Here is a 16,941-nt window from a genome sequence, read left to right as displayed (position 1 = left end):
CCAAAAGTGTGTAAGTTACTTTTTGATAGATAGATGATAGATGCACCATGTGAAAATGTGTGTGAATGGCCGAATGATACAACCTGGCTGTAAAGAGTGGTTCATATAGAGAAGAAAAGCTCTATATGAATACAGACTGTTTAACATATCTCTCTTGTTCTGAAAGCAGGCTGATTGTTGCCTTGATATGTGACAACTAAACATGTCCTGCCCTCCTCTACAGATGTGTTTACAGGTGACTCATGTCTCTTTTGTTCATTCACAGACTCAAGAACAAAGATGAGCAGGAAGTAAAATGAATAAATGCAACAGCCCCTCTATCCTCTGTAGATCTATACATCACTGAAACTGTGAATTTTCTGTTGGATCTCAAACCAAACGTGAAAATAACAAACAGTAATATTGACTGAGTATACAGAATATGGGTTGGGAGGCAAATGCACATGCAGCAAAAGGGCCAGATGTTGTGCAGACATTTCACTGGCACTTGACTGGATTATTTAAGTCGAAGCTTCCACAGATAAACAACCAGGGCCGGAGAGTTGAAGAGCTCTTGAAAGCTCAGAAAAGAAAAAGAAGAAGAAGAAAACGAAGGTTAAGGAGGAGGAGGAAGACGATGACTGAAAACAACAAACAAGTCTGTGTGTGTATATATTCTGTTAGTTTTTATGCCATTTTAGTTGTATAATTCATTTATATCATTTTGAATTCATTTGTTTCTTAACATCAGGAAGAACTTTTGTAACTGAGTGAAACGTGGAGTTAATCCCAATGTCCAGTCATAAAGTGAGAAATGTAAATCTATTTCTCACTATATTTCTCAGTCTCATCCTGTTTAACTCAAAACAAGGAAGTGAAAATGTAGAAATCTTGCGGTCAAGATGTTTTTATTTTGTGAAAAGAAATAAAGCATTTTGATTATCATTTATTACACTTAATTGGCAAAAATTGCCAAATGCAATTTATGTAAAATACTGATGTCTGATTTATCTTCTCTTTACAAAATTTTAAATATGTTTAAGATGTTTTTTACTAAATTGTTACATATGTTAATAAAGATCAACCTGTTTCTGTCAAGCAACACGTTGGTGTCATTCTCCATTATTTTGAGACAGCATGCAGATATGGCTGAACTTTGTGGTGGTATTCCACATGTGTCCTTTCCTGGGCTGATATGATTCCCTCTTAATTATATTCATAATGTCCATTGATGCTCGTCATATGGGACTTCATATGAGCTGTGATGTTGTTGCACAGATTGTCAGATATAGACCCAGCAGAGAGTTATTGGCAGTTTTCTTGTCCGTCTGCTGCAGGGAGCATTTCCTGTGATGTATGAGATTGTTATCTCTTAGTTTCCTTTTTATTAGTCTGTGTCTTTATCTAAGACACAGGTAATGGAAGATGGGAGTGCCGATCTCTCCAGACATGAATTATGGAGTCTGTAGCCCTCTAGCAGGAACTCTGACCCTGATTTCTGGTGAAGCTGAGACCAAGAGGTGAGAAAAGGTTTGGGACAGGTAAGAATTAGTATGTCTATCAGAAAGCAAAATATTTATCTATCAAATTCAGGGGCAAAAGTCTGTTTGCATAAAAAACATTTTAATAAAAAACACACATTTCACCTATTCCCTATAGAAACAATTCAGTATTGTCAGTTTTCTTTTTAATCAATTAAAAAAAATACCTAAGATAATAGAAACTGCATTGGAACAAGCTGATTTTTTTCGCAGTTCCGATTTTTGTTAATATGACATAAAAAAATAAATTTTTAATGTGAGATGAGAATAAATTATTCTCATGTAAATTATTATTTACACAAATTCTTGAATATGAATATATACAACAGAGTTCAGTGAAAACACACTGAAAACAAGAAAGCGCTCAATAGAGAGCAATCCTCCGCCCAGTTTCAACCGTCTCCTTACATTCAATCAAGCTGCAACAAACTGCACACACTCATATCACAGTTCAAGAATCAAACTCTTCATCATAAATTATTCTGTGGAAATAAGAGAAAATTTTAAACAAAATTTCTGCAGGCAGATTAGAAGGAACAATGTGGATGAAACTATTACAACTCTCATGATATTTGTCTTATACCACAATATTAACATTCATCGTATCATTATATGGTGAGATAATTTTTTTATTTTTTTATCAAGATCACTGGATTATTCTCTGAGAAATCAAGGGAAATGTTAAAGATGCCCTGCCTGGCAATTAAAGACCCTAACTCAAAGATAGGGAGAAAAAAATGGGTTCTGCCCGCTGATCCAGATCTGCAACTAAATTGAATGAGTTGTTCTTTGACCCACACATCCTTCCACTAAGGTACATGGTAATCAGTCCAGTGGGTTGTATGTAATCCTGCTAAACATCAGACCTAGAAAAATGTGTGGTAATATAACCCCTTTGGTGGAGGTGATGATTTTTGCCCAATGTTATAGTCACACGGGCCTGATGAAGGCACAAAGCTTTAACAATTTCAATAAAATAAAAATCATTTTTTAACTTTTTTCCCCTGAAAAACAAAGAGCAGTGCATTCCACATTAGAATTTAATTTTGTAATCTTATCAGGTTTGTGTGGTTGTGTGTCAAGCAAATAACTAGAACAACATTGAATTTAGATGAAAAGATAGAGCTTTTCTCACCTATAAAAAAATATTTAAACTTTAAAAACACTGTAGTGCTTTTGCTATAATACCAATCTAAACTTAATATTTGTGAGCAGTCTTTGCCAGCACACAGTGAAGTGCTCCTTCATTAAGAGTTAGCACAGAATAGAGGAAAATATTGACTCGTCCTCCCTTGACCCCCTGCAACCTCCTGTAACCTTTAACGAGCCACTATGTCATGACGTGCAGTGATCCTGCTGAAGACACCTGCCTATGAAGATACAAGGCTCACGGTGATGGAGGCGGCAATCGCTTGATCACTGCTCTGTGAGCCGTCGGAGGGAAGGGCTCCATCTGTGGAATGAAAGCATGAGCATCAATCAGAGGATACAGTCGTGCTCAGCAGCTACCAGGGTTTGTATTGACCCTGCAGGTGATAAACAACCTCCTGTGGACCTGGTTGAGGGGCAGATGACGGGTGAGAATCAAATCAAGACAGAGTGTATCCCTGCTCCTCCCTGATAATCCCAAGGCTTTGTCTGTGGCCTTACTCACTTCACGCTCTCTTCAATAGCTTGGGAATTAACCCGACCTGAGGCCCTCTTCCATGACTCCAGGGACCAACAGCGCCTTTTCACCAGGAGCACCAGCAGATGGCACCATAATAAGGCCGCCGCATGCTGTTGCAGTGGGGTTATTGTGTTAAATCAACCAAATTACAGAATATGTGCACACAGATCTTCCTCATTATCTCAGCTACTGTGCACCCTGGAGCCCATGGAGAGAAAGAATGGACAGATTAACAAATAGTGCCTTGGGGTTGTGTTGCAGGTGTTGCAGATAATTCTAACAGTTTGTGTCTTACACTGAGGTTTCCACATCATGCCATCGGTGAGAATTTCACCATCACTCCAACATTTCCCCTATTCTTCTTCTTCTTCTTCTCCTTCTTCCTCTTTCTTCTGTTTTCCCCCACCTCTTCTCCTGCCGCTCCCTGCCAACAGTAGGGCCTGAGCCAAAGCAGAGCTCACCACCACAGGAGCCACACAGACACACCCCTCGGGTATAGAGTCAGACACATGCAGACAAACACCCTCTGTCAGACACACCCCTTGGCAACTGAGACAGAAAATGGCCCCGAGGTAAGGAAAAAACAACTCCCCTCACAAACAGTGAATACAGGGAGAGGAGAAGGAGTTGTGACACCTCCGGCTCCTCGTAGATGAGGGAGATACAGCAGAGGATTCATGAGATCTGTGAACAAAGTGTCTGCTTTTGAAACATTTTACTGTAAATATGTTTCAAGTTTGTGAACATGATAGTTTGAGGTTGTATCGGGGGGAAATGTGATTATTCCTCTCGTTCTGCACACCAAAAAGTATTTTTTGCTTGTTCAAATTGTGTCTGTGTGTATGTGGTAGAAAAATACCCCTTGTGGTGGGGGGATGAGTTTCACCTAGAAAGTCACACTGTTCTGTGATGTCACTGATCTGAACATAAGGTGCAGCACGAAGACAATTGGGATGGAGCATGTGTTAGGGTCCTTGGTGGCACACCTGCCAACTGTGAAGTCAACACCTGGATTCTGTACTTATCATTATACAGTTTAGCTGATATAGAATAGATTTTTTGTTTTACTCAAATTCCTCTGCAATAATCCATCAAGGGGAAGAAGTGTGCACAGTGACAGTTTAAGAGCTCTCTGGTGTGCTGTCAGAGGGGACGGTGTTTTCCTTCGGGACACCAAGGAGTTAGCAGGTGAAAGGCTGCTGAATTAGAGACGGCACCATTGATGGTCAGAGACAGCAGCGGGAATGAAGACACTTGAATGAAGATGAGTTGTTTTTTTAAAAAGAGGAGCAGAGAAGTAAGTGTTGATCTGCAACGACCTCACTGACGTGGCATCCTCCAACAAGGTGATACATGGAGTTTTGAGTTGAAGACGTGTCTGAAAGTGAAACGCAAACAGCCCCACATCCACACGTCTCTGTTATCAGGCTTTCCAGTCTCCATTCCATGCCCTCCTTTCAGGAAGTGGGACAAAGGAATTTTTGTGGTGCCCGCTATGATTCATGGCTGGGGCACACACACACACACACACACACACACACACACACACACACACACACACACACACACACATACACACATATAATTAGTTTAGCTATTATGTTTTAGATCACTTTTTCTGAGTGAGACATTTAACAGGACAACCTGACTCACCGAGGTGGTAGAGGAGAGTCAGTGGAAGCTGGAGAAAGAAAGAAAGAAAGAAAGAAGTTAAGAAGTTTGGATAGATGGATAGATAGATAGATGGATGGATGGATAGATAGATAGATACATAGATAGATAGATAGATAGATAGATAGATAGATAGATAGATAGATAGATAGATAGATAGATAGATAGATAGATAGATAGATAGATAGATTTTTGGGCATTTCCTTGAATCTTTGAAATGAAAAATACGGTTTTCTGTAAATGCATTTAATTTGTTCAAAAAAATCGCTTTATAGAAAATAATTCTGGATAAATCCCTATAAAGAGTTAGATATGACACTAGAAAATATACATACTTTTTTAAGACTTCTGATTTTATAATCAGAATGCGAAAAATGACAAGAAGCCCCCATCAGTAAGTGTCTGTCTGATAATGGAACGGACTCAGTTGTAATTGGTGGTTGTGTGCAACATCATAACACTAAGGAGAGCTCTTAATTTATTGTTCTCTCGGTTTTTTTCCTGTCCCATCTGAGCTCCACGGGCTGAGCAGCCCCGGCGTGGCAGCACCTGGACGCGTCACGCAGTTTGGAGAGGAGGAGGAGGAGGCGGAGCTTTTTACGCACAGCCAGAGGAGCCGAGAGACTGCGCGCGGCGTGTTGCTGCTGGATGCGTTCATTCAGTCTGAGGGGATCCTCACTGAGTTCAGCTGGAGAGCAACGGAGCAGAGTTGAAAAACAAGCCAGACTGAGTTTAAAATATTGCCGACAAGATTGTTTTTTAGCCAGTTATTCCAGAATTGGGAGGTGAAGAGGGAAAACATCCCCCAGCGATTAGTTTGGACTTGATGTGAAAGTCAAAAAAGTCCAAGTGGAATATGATTTGAACCAGGGGGACCCTCGCCTCTGCTGCTCGCTAACAGGTGAGTCTTTCCTCTTATAGTTCCTGACTTGACTTTGCTCCGTTTTCATTTATTTCCAGAGATGTTCACTGATTCTAAAAGTTCTCCTCTGGTTAACACTATCACATGCAGCCTGGTTGGAAATGTTGTCACTGGCTCCTCACACATCTTACCAGCTTTTGAAGCTGTGTGTTTTTTCTGAGACTTTTTCGTCATGAGTCACTTTCCTCTGAAATTGTTTTAGGTCTTTTGTCCCTTTTTAAAAAGCAGCCGTTGTGTTTGGTGCAGGTGCGCAATAATATGACCCCCCCCCCCCCCCCCCATATTACTCAGCATGTGAGATCAAAACAACCTGTTAGTCATCTCACAATTCCCTTAATAAAACTGAACTTCATTATTATACTCTACTCCATTCTAGAGTATGAAAGTTTGGTTTTTGATTTAAGCCCATTTATCTTTACTTTCTACATGCATCACTTTTAACATCTTGTGTTACAGTGATATGTTTTGCTCCAGACTTTGACCGTGTATCTACAGGCACCTGTTCTCTCTGTCTTAACATCATCCTTTGGATATGATGTGGTGGTTTGACAAACTCAGCTGTCTCCCTGAAACAAATGAGCTGCCAACAGTTAGACATCACTCATTAATCAGTCAAAATATGAGCCCAGGGAATCACAGAGCATTGCTGTGGGTATGAGTGTAAAAACCAAGCCGGCTGTTCTGCGTGGTTTCCTTGTTTTGGTTTATATTATTTGGTTTCATATTTACTTTGAGGCTTGTGTTATAACCACATCCAAATAGGGAGCATGCAAATGCACATTTTGCAAATGCTTTGGTGTTGCTCCCTCCCTTTCCCCCACTCCCTCTCACCCTCTCCACTAAAAGCATCTCCCAGTGGATTGCCATTTAGTGGCTGGGGTTATTTATCATTTTGCGGGACGGTCCCCCTTTGCCTTCTCCCTCCCACCTCTTTTGTTTTAATTGAGTTTATCTCCGCTCCCTTGGGCTTTTGTTGTCTAAACTTAGGGCCCAGGGTTGCGTCGCCCTGCAAAGAGCGGGCTTCTCTCCGGGTGATTCACTGCCCTGCCTTGCGCTGTGGTCACTCAGTCAGAGCTGAGCACCACAGAAGTACTCGGCCGAGTCTGACTGCTGGTTTTTCCCGGGTCAGTGGATTCAGAAGCAGAAGCACTGATGATTAGGAGCATGATATTAAAGCCATGTGTCACCACGCAGACTGCAGTTAATTCAGTATGACTTCCTTCAATGCTTGTGGTAAAGTGAGTGAACCCTGGTTTTACACACTGACACAGTTCTATTTAGGAGCTTAAAAGGGGATATTGATTCCCCTCTGGTTTCTTTTCAGTCGTCCCAATTCAGCACAGATTGTGTCTTTTTTCTCACAGTCCCGCTCCAGAACAATTGAGGCCACCTACTGAGAGATATCTATGATGAATGTTTTGAGGTCTTTGTGCTCTAGCAGGGATGCTTTACCAACTAATTTCTCATGTCTCTTATTTCTTGACTAGGATGAATTGCAGTTTGCTTCATGCCGTCATGCTGCTGTGGGCCCTGTGCCCCAGCACCCAGGGCCAGTGTGATCAATCATCAGAAACCAACAAACTCAACCTCTCCGTCAGCTATGAGCTCCCAACTTTCACTGCAGACTTCCCCATCGAGAACATGGTGATGCTTGATGGGATCATCTACGTTGGGGCTGTGAACAGAATCTATGCCCTCGCCCCAAACCTCACCAAACTCTCGGAGTACCACACAGGGCCACTGTTTGCCAATGAGACTTGCGGCCACAAACTGACCAGCACAGAGATCAACGGCAAGGTGGACAACCACAACATCGCCTTGGTGGTGGAGAACATTTACGACAAAGGGTTGTACAGCTGTGGCTCGGCAGACAACGGAGTTTGCCGCCGTCATGTCCTGGATGATGACACTAGCCCTAAAACGGTAGACGAACAGGTCTACTGCTTTGCTGACAAGGTGAGGCAAGGCAGGGGTCAACCCAGCGACTCGGACGTTGTGGTCGGCCCTTCGGGTTCTCAGGTGCTCAATGTGGAGAGCAACGTCATCAAGTTTTTTGCTGGGAACTCTGAGATCCCTGGCTTGGAAAAAGTACCTGGCAGTGTGACACATCCCCACACCATTTCTGTGCGGAAGATGAAGACAAGCCAAAATGGCTTCACCTTCTTCTCTAACGACTCACACATGGACCTGATTCCATCTCTTCGTGGTAGCTACTACTTGCGCTACATTTACTCGTTCCACAGTGGACCTTTTACCTATTTCCTCACTGTGCAGCGGGTGAGCAGCGACTCTCAGGCCTACCACACCCGCATTGTTCGCATGTGCTCCTCAGATCTCTCAATCCGCCGCTATGTGGAGATGCCCCTCGAATGCATCAGCACTGATAAGAGGCGGCGACGCTCCACGGAAGATGTGAAGAAATTCAACATCCTGCAGGCAGCTCATGTCACCACGGTGGGCAATGACATTGAACTACAGAAGCAGGTGAAGGTGGAAGAGGGCGATGACGTGCTTTTTGCTGCCTTCGCACAAGGAAAACCAAACTCTCCAGAGCCGACTGCAAACTCAGCCGTTTGCGTCATGTCCCTGAAACACATCAACTACATGTTCAAGTTGTACATGCAGAAGTGCAACACCGTGGACCCCTATCACTTCACTGGATCTGACAAGAAGTCCTGCTACAATGTGGTAAGAGCTGGGTGGGGGCTGGGGGTGAATGTGCAGGGGAAGCCATTGTAGAACTTCCACTTTGCATTTGTGTTTTCGAGGGAAATGCAAATCTTGCTTTTTGCTCAACTGTCAAAAACAGGCAATGAACTTCGTAACCCTGAAAGACGGAAATAAGACATTTGTCCTAAAATTCTCTATTTTCTGCACCAATGTTTTGGATTTTCAACAATATTTTAGCAAAAATAACCAAATTCTTTAGAAAATGGGGCTCAATTGGTTTAAAGTAGTGACTGCTGTTATGTTTATTAGCAAACTGTACAATGGCTTCTCCTGTAGTGTATATAATGTCATTCAAGTTAAGTACTAACTTATTACTTACTTATAATGCATCTAGCATGAAATGAAAAGTGCCAGATCAGCAAGCCCCTCCGAGCATCATCAAGATTGAAACTTGAAACAAGCCTCACTCATCTGTGGTCAATGCTTAGTTTGGATCTTGTACAGTCACAGAACTCGGCTCAGGTTGGTTTGTTTGCTGCATCTGCCTGAGTGGTCTCGGGTTCATCCAGTCACTGTGTCTACTGTGTCCTTGTCAAAGTGTCCTTGAGCAAGACACTGAAGCATGACCTCCTCCTAACTTGTCCCTCTGACCTCTGACCCTTCTAGTTAGCATAGTACATGCACGACTGCCTGTCAGGAACATGATATTTTACCATGGTGATGTACTTGTTCCAACAACTGTCGCTTTTATAAATCTCTGTTATGGATATGGATTGATTTCTGGATCTACACAGTGCAGCTATCAGAACAACACATTTCCATTGTTATGGCTCTGTACTCCATCACACTGGAGTTATATGAAATGATGACAGTGAGGTTAAAGTGCTGACTCTCAGCTTTTATTTAAAGTCGTTCACATCGAAACAACAAAATGTCAGGAAACCAAGACGTTTGTAATGTTCTTCACGAACCATTTCCGTGATCTGACTTCAGTTCAAGTGATCATGTGTTTAACTTACTGAAGAGAACAGCGCGGCCAAGATACCTGGAAACAGGCATGAAGTAAGATATAATGAAGCTCTGGCTGAAGAGGAACCTGTGTTTTAGACCTCACTTTTGACACCTTGTATATTATAACCTATTTCTTGATCCAGGTTTATTAGCCTCAGCCAAGGAGGACATGTTTTCACCCCAGTCCATTTGTTGGGAGGTCTGTATGTTTGTTTTTTAGCTTTGTTACAAAAAATCTACTGGAAAGATTACCACCAAACATGGGAACAGCATGTGGTATGGGCCAGGATAGAAAGCTTAGAATATGAGGGTGACTCAAGGAATTTAAGATTGTAATAGGGTGTTTTTTGACATTTTACAGATTTCCCAGTAATTATTTCATGGATCTTGATGAAAGAGATCAGGCACATTTAGGGGAGGACTTTCGACAAGTATGCGAAATCTAGTGCAGCTCAATTCAATTTCAAGGGAAATGTGGCCTTGTATGCGTTCTTCTGAGTTCTTGTTGAATACCTTGTATCCCCTCTAAAACAAGGGGCTTACTATATAACGGTGCTGCAATCCCATCACTGCCATCCGATGCAGATGTGAATAAAAAAAACAACAACTGCTGTTTATCCTTGTACTGATTGCGCTAATTCATCTGCATTGTACTGAGAGTCTCCCTCTTCCTGCTGCTGTGAGCCAGTTGTTACCTGGTGACTCGCCCCCTCCCCTCCAATCCATCACCATTGACCCAATCAATCCCCCCGAAACACCTGATCAATAGTGACATGAATTTAACTGCAGACCCCCCTACTCAAGGTTCAGTCAATATGTGCACTAGTGCTTCCCTCTCTGTGACTTCATCTTTACATAAGCTCAGCATCAGTCACCACAGTATATCATCAGTCAGCCAGTGGATTACCATCGTCTCCTGGACATACTACACACTGAATTGCTTGTCAAAGGGAAAGCACACACAGGAGTAACACTAGAATCGTGTGCAAACACCCAGCGCACTCCTGAGTGTCAAAACCATGTGTGTATGTCACTACGCAGAGTTTTATTTCTGTAAATATGCACATACTTCAAATACATATCGCTGCATGTGCTTTCAGGGTGGACACATTTATTGCTTACATTAACGAACCACAACCGTTCTCCATAACACTGTGGGTAAAAGGCCTGTCATATTGGTTGTTCCAGTGGTTTTGCATGTTTTATACAATTGATTAGAAATTGTAGACAGATCACCTCACAACTTATCATTGTACAAACTAGGTTGCTTTTAGATAGTTCTGTTAATTGTTTTTATTATTACAGATGTCCATAGTTTTCCATTCAGTTTTGTATGGTATGAAAAAAATCATAGGTCTGCTTTAAAGACAACTACAACAATTATTTTTATGTTCAGTTTTTAATATCAATTGTTTGTATCCCTGAGGCCAAACAAACATGTTTAATACACTGACTTTCATATTATAAAACACTCGGAGAGCCCTTATTTAGTAACTTGCGTTGTGAATCACAGTAGCTCCGGTTGCCATCTATTTTCTGTTAAAACCTGACCAGGCCCAAGAGAAAATTAACCGAGCCTGATTAGAACCCAAAGGACAGTTTGTATTTTGTTTCCAAGGCCAACCTGAGTCCGAAGTTTTCATGGATTACAGGCAGGTGCAGTGTCAAAAACCTGACCTAACCCAAATATCATCATCATCATGCTTGGGATGGGTATCCACACTCTATTGTGCATATCCATATTGACCTTGATAAGCTTTCTTTCCTGGTGGAATACATACTACAAGAGCATCAGATACAAAATAAACAAGGATCTGGAAGGCATTCATAATCCAATGAGAACCAACCAAATTAACGCAGATGTGATTTTCACAGTGGTATATGCAAGTTATCAGACTTCTCTAAACTTTTTACACAAAAATAACTGAATGGATTTCCATTTAATTTGGTGTCAGATGAGGTATTGGTCAAGGAAGAACCGATTCAATTTTGGTGCAGATCTGGATAAACGGGTGGATCCAGGAATCGTTTTCCTAATTTTCTAAGAAATAATTTGTTACTATGGAAGAAACTAAAATCTGTCACCACTGACTTTGCAGTGATTATAACAATCTAAAACTGTACAGCATGCAGTCCAAAGCAGTTGGCAAAAGCCTAAATGTTGTGTGGTTGAGGAACTATAATTTGCAAACTAACGGTCCGGTCCTTTGAGTTTAGTGGGTGGTGAGTTTGAAGGCACAAGTTCCAGTGGAGAACGTATACAGACAGACATGAAGAGTGACCTGTGGCTAAGATCTTAAACAGATTCAAACCTGCTTTGTGAATACATGGAAACGCATGATGATAAGTGGATGTTTGGCTACATCAGCATGGCCCTTAGTGCCATCAGCCGTGGAGATCCACTGGGGAAAGGGAGGAATGCTTGGAGCTGCGGCTTTTGAGGGCTGCACATATCTGACTATCAGCGAGCCGTGATGAATGGCTCGGGGATAACAGGGCATCAGCAGCTGGGCGGAAGATGATCCGCCCCGACCCACTGTGGCAGCCTGCCATACTGGCGAGGCCTCGTCCCCACTCCCCTCGACTCCCACCTGTTACCAGCACCTGTGGGAAAGTGGAAGTCACATCAGTAACGCTAGAGAAGCTTTTTGCTGCGTCGATGTCGAGCTATCGACTTTCTGAGGTGTCAGATCTTGATCTGATCCTATCATGAGGTCAGTTTACAGAAGTCTGAGGTCTAACCCAGTGCCTGTTCACACAGTGATGCATTACATACGAAAAAAGCTTCTCACCTCCACACATTCAATGCACAAATGTGACACATATTTTATCACGAAATATGAGGAGAAAAGAAAGAGGGAAAACCGTTCAGCATTTGATGACCGCAGAACAAACCACAGCCTCTGGCGTCTTTGATGAACAGATGTGAAGCATTGCCTCTGATATAACACTTAATAGTGAACAAATTTTGTGGTGCTTTGGAATGTGCGAATGTCAGAAGCAATCGTCCTCAGGAAACCGCACACAGAGCCTGTTGAGCTCCTGTGCACAGAATCAAAGCAGGATGCTGCACAAGAACACAGACAAGTCCTGCTCTTCCTGTTTCCAACAATCCGTACCATGCGATGTGCACTGTGCAAAAGTCAGCTTCACCTCCATCTCATGACAGTGACTGTGTTTTGATCAGTAGAGAATGTACTGTTACTTTATTAGACATTCTTTCCTATGAAGTCACTTGATTAGGGTTTAGGGTTACGATATCCGTTCTGCTGGAGGTGAGGGAGCATCTCTGTCCTCTATAGTTAAGATTCAGAACTTTGTTTTTTATCTCTAGCATTATACTTTGACATATCTACAAACAGCATGATTTACAGATATGCCGACTTCGTTCTCTCACAGTTGATTGTCCACACTTGGATGGTCCCAAAACCACAACACTGACTTATTCAAAACGAAAATCTGCTCTTTCAGATATTTCAATATTTCCATTTCGATCCTTCCATCTGCAAACATGCAGAAGCAGCAGTTCAAATGCCGAATCGCTGCAGCCAAATGGGCTTTTAGCTCAACTGCAGCTTGGGAGCCGTTTCCCAATTTCTATTTTTATTGCAAACAGTCTTAGTTGTTACCTCTTGTCGTTGGCTGGCAGGTTAGAAAAACAAGCAGACCACTGAAAAACCGCCCATTAGAAGCTCTGAGAGTTGAATGCACTAATCCCAGAGCTGCTTAATAGTTTTATGACTTGTATCAGTAGCATATGGCAGATAGAGTCCCTGTTATCATTAGGACTGGGAGAGATAGGGACGGCCATATATTCATAACAGTTGTACATTTTCAGATGAGGCAGACGTGAGCATGCAGGAGGTTATATGTTGTCATTTGCTCTGTCAATGGATGAGTTTGAAAGCTCCGTGTGAGAGTATGTTTGAAGATTTAAGACAACTGTCAGTGCAGACATGCCCTCGCTCCAGTTCAGGCTGTAAGATTTGATAAACGTTGTAATGAAGAGGGCTTCTCTTCTTAGCCATCAGAGTGATGGTGCAAATCTGTTGTTCTTTTTTTCTCTGTGGGGCTGTTTCTGTCCTCAGGCTGCTCTCAGTTGCCCTGAGAGCCTGAAACTAATGAAATCCTTAATTTTCATGATGCGATGTTGAGTACCAGAAGTTTAGAGAGTTTTTTAAACCAAGCTATTTTTCTGGTATCAGTTTAAAACATTTTTCTAAGAGGTTAACAATTGTGTAAGCATTAAATATAGAAGCATTGAGTAATGTTGTTGATCACAACTGTGTGTGTCTCAGAAAATGAGTGGACTAAGTATTTAATTTGAGTAGATTTCAATCGACAAAAGGAATATGATAATCGACTAACCAGGTTGCAAATAGAAAACACAGTCAACGTCTTTGAGTGATTTAAGAAGAAGAAGAAGAATTGCACTGTAACCCTTGAGCAACAGATACACGTTATCAGTCCCACACACATGCACACACACACGACATGCAAGGGGGGGAATTTGTTTTCTGCAATGACCCATCTGGTGTACACAGGAGGACACACAGAGCAGTGGGCAGCCATGCACGGTTCCCCGGGGAGCAGGTGTTAGGGGAGTAAGGTGCTCAGTGGCACTTTGACAGTGGGGTGGGGTAGGCACTTTGACAGTGTGGAACAGATCCAGGTGTTGTCCAGGTGTTGTCCGTCCAGGTATGTTGTTCTTGTTGTCACTCCGTGGATTCGAACCAGAAACCACTGTCGGATTTTCCCCATAGTCGCACTCTCTGCCACTAGTCCAACACAAGGTTGTTAAGTTGTTTCTTAAACACTGTTTTTCTTATGTGTTGAAATCCTCTTCACATCCTGAAATGCACCAGAAGATCAATTTGTCAAAATAAGGAGAAACTTGTCGTACCTATCTGAAAGTTGCGTTATTATTTAATTATGAATAAATGGTGTTGGGTCATGACTCCGTATCGTTCTGGTCCCTTTATCCCTGATATCCTGGCTGTACGCCTCTCGTCTTGCATTTAAACTGCATGCACACAAATGTTGGTCTTTTTTCAATTTTTGTGTTATTCATAAATTCTAGGATGAATGAAACACACACAAAAGTATCCATTCGCATACTGTACGTGTTCAATTGATCTCTGGTTGAGTGTCTGTGTTTCATGTCAGTGCAAAGTGAGCGCGGGTCCGACAGGATATTCTAACACGGTAAAAAACAACAGGCTTAATTGTCTGTCTGCCCTGATCCTGAAGCAGCAGTGGCAATCATTCTGCAGCAGCGGGTTTGACATAAAAATTCACGTAGCCAAAAGCTGTAAATTGTGTTTGATATGCAATGGTATTGGGCTACTGATACATAATAAAACAATTATTATACTTGTTTTTTTCTTCATACTGTGACTCTTCATTTTTAAGCATGAATGCCAATAGTTGATTAGAGAAAAGATTTAACGTGATTTACAGCCTTTTTCATTTCAGTAGCTCTCCACCCCTCCTACAAATACAAAATTGTCAAAAACTATTGCTCCAACGCCCAGAGTGTTTCTGTTGCTATAGAGCGTTGCTTTAAAAAAAGAAATGTTAGGAGATTTTCCCGGGTAATGTTGTATCCGCAGAAGCTACGGCGGGAATTTTTTTGCATCACCAGCATGCCTGGCATCTAGTCCCAAGTCTATAGCGGGTGCAGCGACATTTGAGACTAAAAATAAAGAACAGCCACTTTCGAGGTCAAAATTATCATCGGATTAGCATTGATTCGCGAGAACCCACCAAATGCTGATTGCTTTTAAATTGAATCTTCGGCCTGATTGATTATCGTGAGCGTAATATAATTCCAGCCAAGAGCCACTTTTGACCGACAGTCATTTTAATTAGCCGGCCCATTTTAATGAACACGCTTTAAACGCTGGCCTTAAAAAAAAAGAAGCCAAACAAGCGGCCGGGGAGGCCCATTGATTCAACGTTTCTTTGTCAAGGAATTCATAATGAGTGATTATGAAATGGAGGATCCAGTACGGGGACTTCCAACGTACTGTGAATCACCCTGCGCCTGTCAGTTGTTTGGCAAATGGAAGATATGCAGTAACATTTCATTTGTGTGTTGGACGTTTTGAACACAGCAGAGAAAAAATATATAATTATGTTTCACTGTTTGACCTGACTTTTATCAGCAGATCAATCTGAATCCTAATTGTAATCTCTTAAACAATATATAATCTGAAAATAGTATGTGTTGTGACAGCAGGAAACCTTTAACAGCTACTGCTTGCTCAGTGTGGACGTAATCTTCCATCTTTCTGTGAATCTATACATCCTTGAGATTTCTCCCTTTTTTCTTGTTGGAATGATTTTAGTTTTCCCGTTTTCAAAGTAAGTGTCCGATGATAGAGGGTGCAGACTGTAAAGCTCTGAGTTCAATTCTGGGACACATGCATGGAAATGTTTGACAAGCCAATAGAGAGGTGCCAGGTTGTTGACGGAAGACTTCATGCTCACGCCAGCCTTCTGTCACAAAACAAGTTAGGACTTTAAGGTCGGTGAGGGTTGATTTGAATTGAAAAAAACATTATCAACATAGACCAGTGCTGTTTTACCGTGGCTAACCTTATCTTGAGTTCCTAAAGGTCTAAAGGGAATATAGCCTCAAATTGTGTGAAAAAATGAAATGGTTAAAAATGTGTTGACGCAGTTGTCATGACTGGCTTTTCAAAACAATCGTGTAAAGGGCTTAACAGGAGAGGAGGAAAAAAAAGATAGTTAAAAGAGAAGAGATAGTCAGCATGATAAAATCTTAAGACTTCCAGTTATCATTTGGACAAAATCCCACCCGGGGAACGAGCTGTCTTTTCTTCAATCTGCAGTACATCTGCTTATAATCTACATTTCACTGTTCAGTTTGAACATGAAACTCTCCTATGAAAGGTTAGATGGTTAAACAGTAGTGCATGTGCAGCCGTTTGTAACAGCTACCGTCAAACTGAGGAGTTCAAATATGCAACAGTGGCGGTCCTGCATGAATTAATACCTGATCGATCAGCCCTTGATAATCTCCCTGTAGTTTTGAACACTGGGAGAGTTTCAGATGATTCGACCAGCAGCAGTCAGACATTGGATGTGCTGAACGTTCCCTGTCTCTTAGTGGTGCTGCTGATTCAGTGGGTTCTGCTGTAGATGTCACGGAGTTTGAGCGTCACATGCCCGAGCCTGCTCATGCCATCAGTGAGCTGGTATTTGTTCGCTTGAACTCTCCCTGTGCTCTCGTGGCGCTGGTACATGAAAAACTCTACCACCGACCAGAAGTCATTTTTTCTTCAATCACCCGATTTATAAAGATGCTGCACAGACTTTGTAACAGAGATGTGTGAGATGGACTTTTATGTTTTTGTTTTGGTCCTGTGACCTCCTCATTTCGTTCTGAAAACCTGCGTCATATATCTCTATATTATCTTAAACGGCTTCATGACCCAGTTGGAACTTGCATG

The 16,941-nt window shown here is 41.9% G+C and overlaps 1 protein-coding gene across 1 annotated transcript in view; it reads left to right on the top strand.

Moving 5' to 3' along the window:
- The first annotated feature begins 5,495 nt into the window (after positions 1–5,495).
- Positions 5,496–16,941, top strand: part of met (MET proto-oncogene, receptor tyrosine kinase) — a 68,541-nt gene continuing 57,095 nt past the window's right edge. The window contains exons 1-2 of the mRNA XM_062390783.1: positions 5,496–5,761; positions 7,270–8,470. Of these exons, the coding sequence (XP_062246767.1) occupies positions 7,271–8,470 (1,200 nt within the window). The 5' untranslated portion in view covers positions 5,496–5,761; position 7,270. The remainder of the gene's footprint in view (positions 5,762–7,269; positions 8,471–16,941) is intronic.

Source organism: Platichthys flesus, chromosome 6 (assembly GCF_949316205.1).
Source record: "Platichthys flesus chromosome 6, fPlaFle2.1, whole genome shotgun sequence".
In the NCBI taxonomy this organism is placed as follows: Eukaryota; Metazoa; Chordata; class Actinopteri; order Pleuronectiformes; family Pleuronectidae; genus Platichthys; species Platichthys flesus.
This window is presented reverse-complemented; position numbering and strand designations above follow the sequence as displayed.